Raw genomic sequence first — 605 nt, 5'->3', positions numbered from 1 at the left:
GTGCACTCACAGCAATTAAGCTTTTATTTATATTTTTTTTGCCCTGCATTTTGCCTCTCAGTGTCTAAATTAAGCTCCAGGGACATTATTTTACCCCCTAAAAAGTTCTGCTCCAGGGGTAGGTACTTTCCAATGTATTTTAGACACAATTTATAAAAGTCTACAGTTTCGACACATCAACATGGATTTACAGACGAAAGCATACAACAGATGGACTGAGAAATTACGTGTAATAACAGCCATCACTTTTTCATACTTAAGCAGACAACAACAGGCTGAAGGAACCTTTTAGTGACACACAGTTCTTCAAACTAAAAGTTCCTGGTCCTTTGGGTTGGAAATGCAGCTTAAGAGAGCAGTTTGTTTGCTTGTTTGTTAGAAATGAACACTCTGTTGTGTTTATTCATGTTTTGTTTTTTCTCTTTCTCTCATTATCTCTTACCCTCTGGTGCCGGTGTGATATCAGTGATCCGGAGGTGTGGACTGGGTACTGGTGCTGGACACACATCCTTCCCCAGAGCTGGGACCTCAGGCAAGGTGAACACTATTTCATACCGGTGCTGCGTCTTTAGGAAGCCAACCTACCGAGAGAGAGAGAGAGAGAG

At 41.7% G+C, this 605-nt stretch overlaps 1 protein-coding gene across 1 annotated transcript in view; it reads right to left on the bottom strand.

Annotated features, from left to right (window-relative positions):
* The window catches only part of cunh20orf27 (chromosome unknown C20orf27 homolog), a gene marked incomplete in the record, with an annotated part of 28804 nt that overhangs the window by 7343 nt on the left and 20856 nt on the right, over positions 1 to 605 (bottom strand). The window contains 1 exon segment of the mRNA XM_035675244.1: positions 443 to 581. Within this exon segment, the coding sequence (XP_035531137.1) occupies positions 443 to 581 (139 nt within the window).

The sequence above is a fragment of the Morone saxatilis genome, unplaced genomic scaffold (assembly GCF_004916995.1).
Source record: "Morone saxatilis isolate NCDOM2014 unplaced genomic scaffold, NCSU_SB_2.0 Contig4, whole genome shotgun sequence".
Taxonomy (NCBI): Eukaryota; Metazoa; Chordata; class Actinopteri; family Moronidae; genus Morone; species Morone saxatilis.
This window is presented reverse-complemented; position numbering and strand designations above follow the sequence as displayed.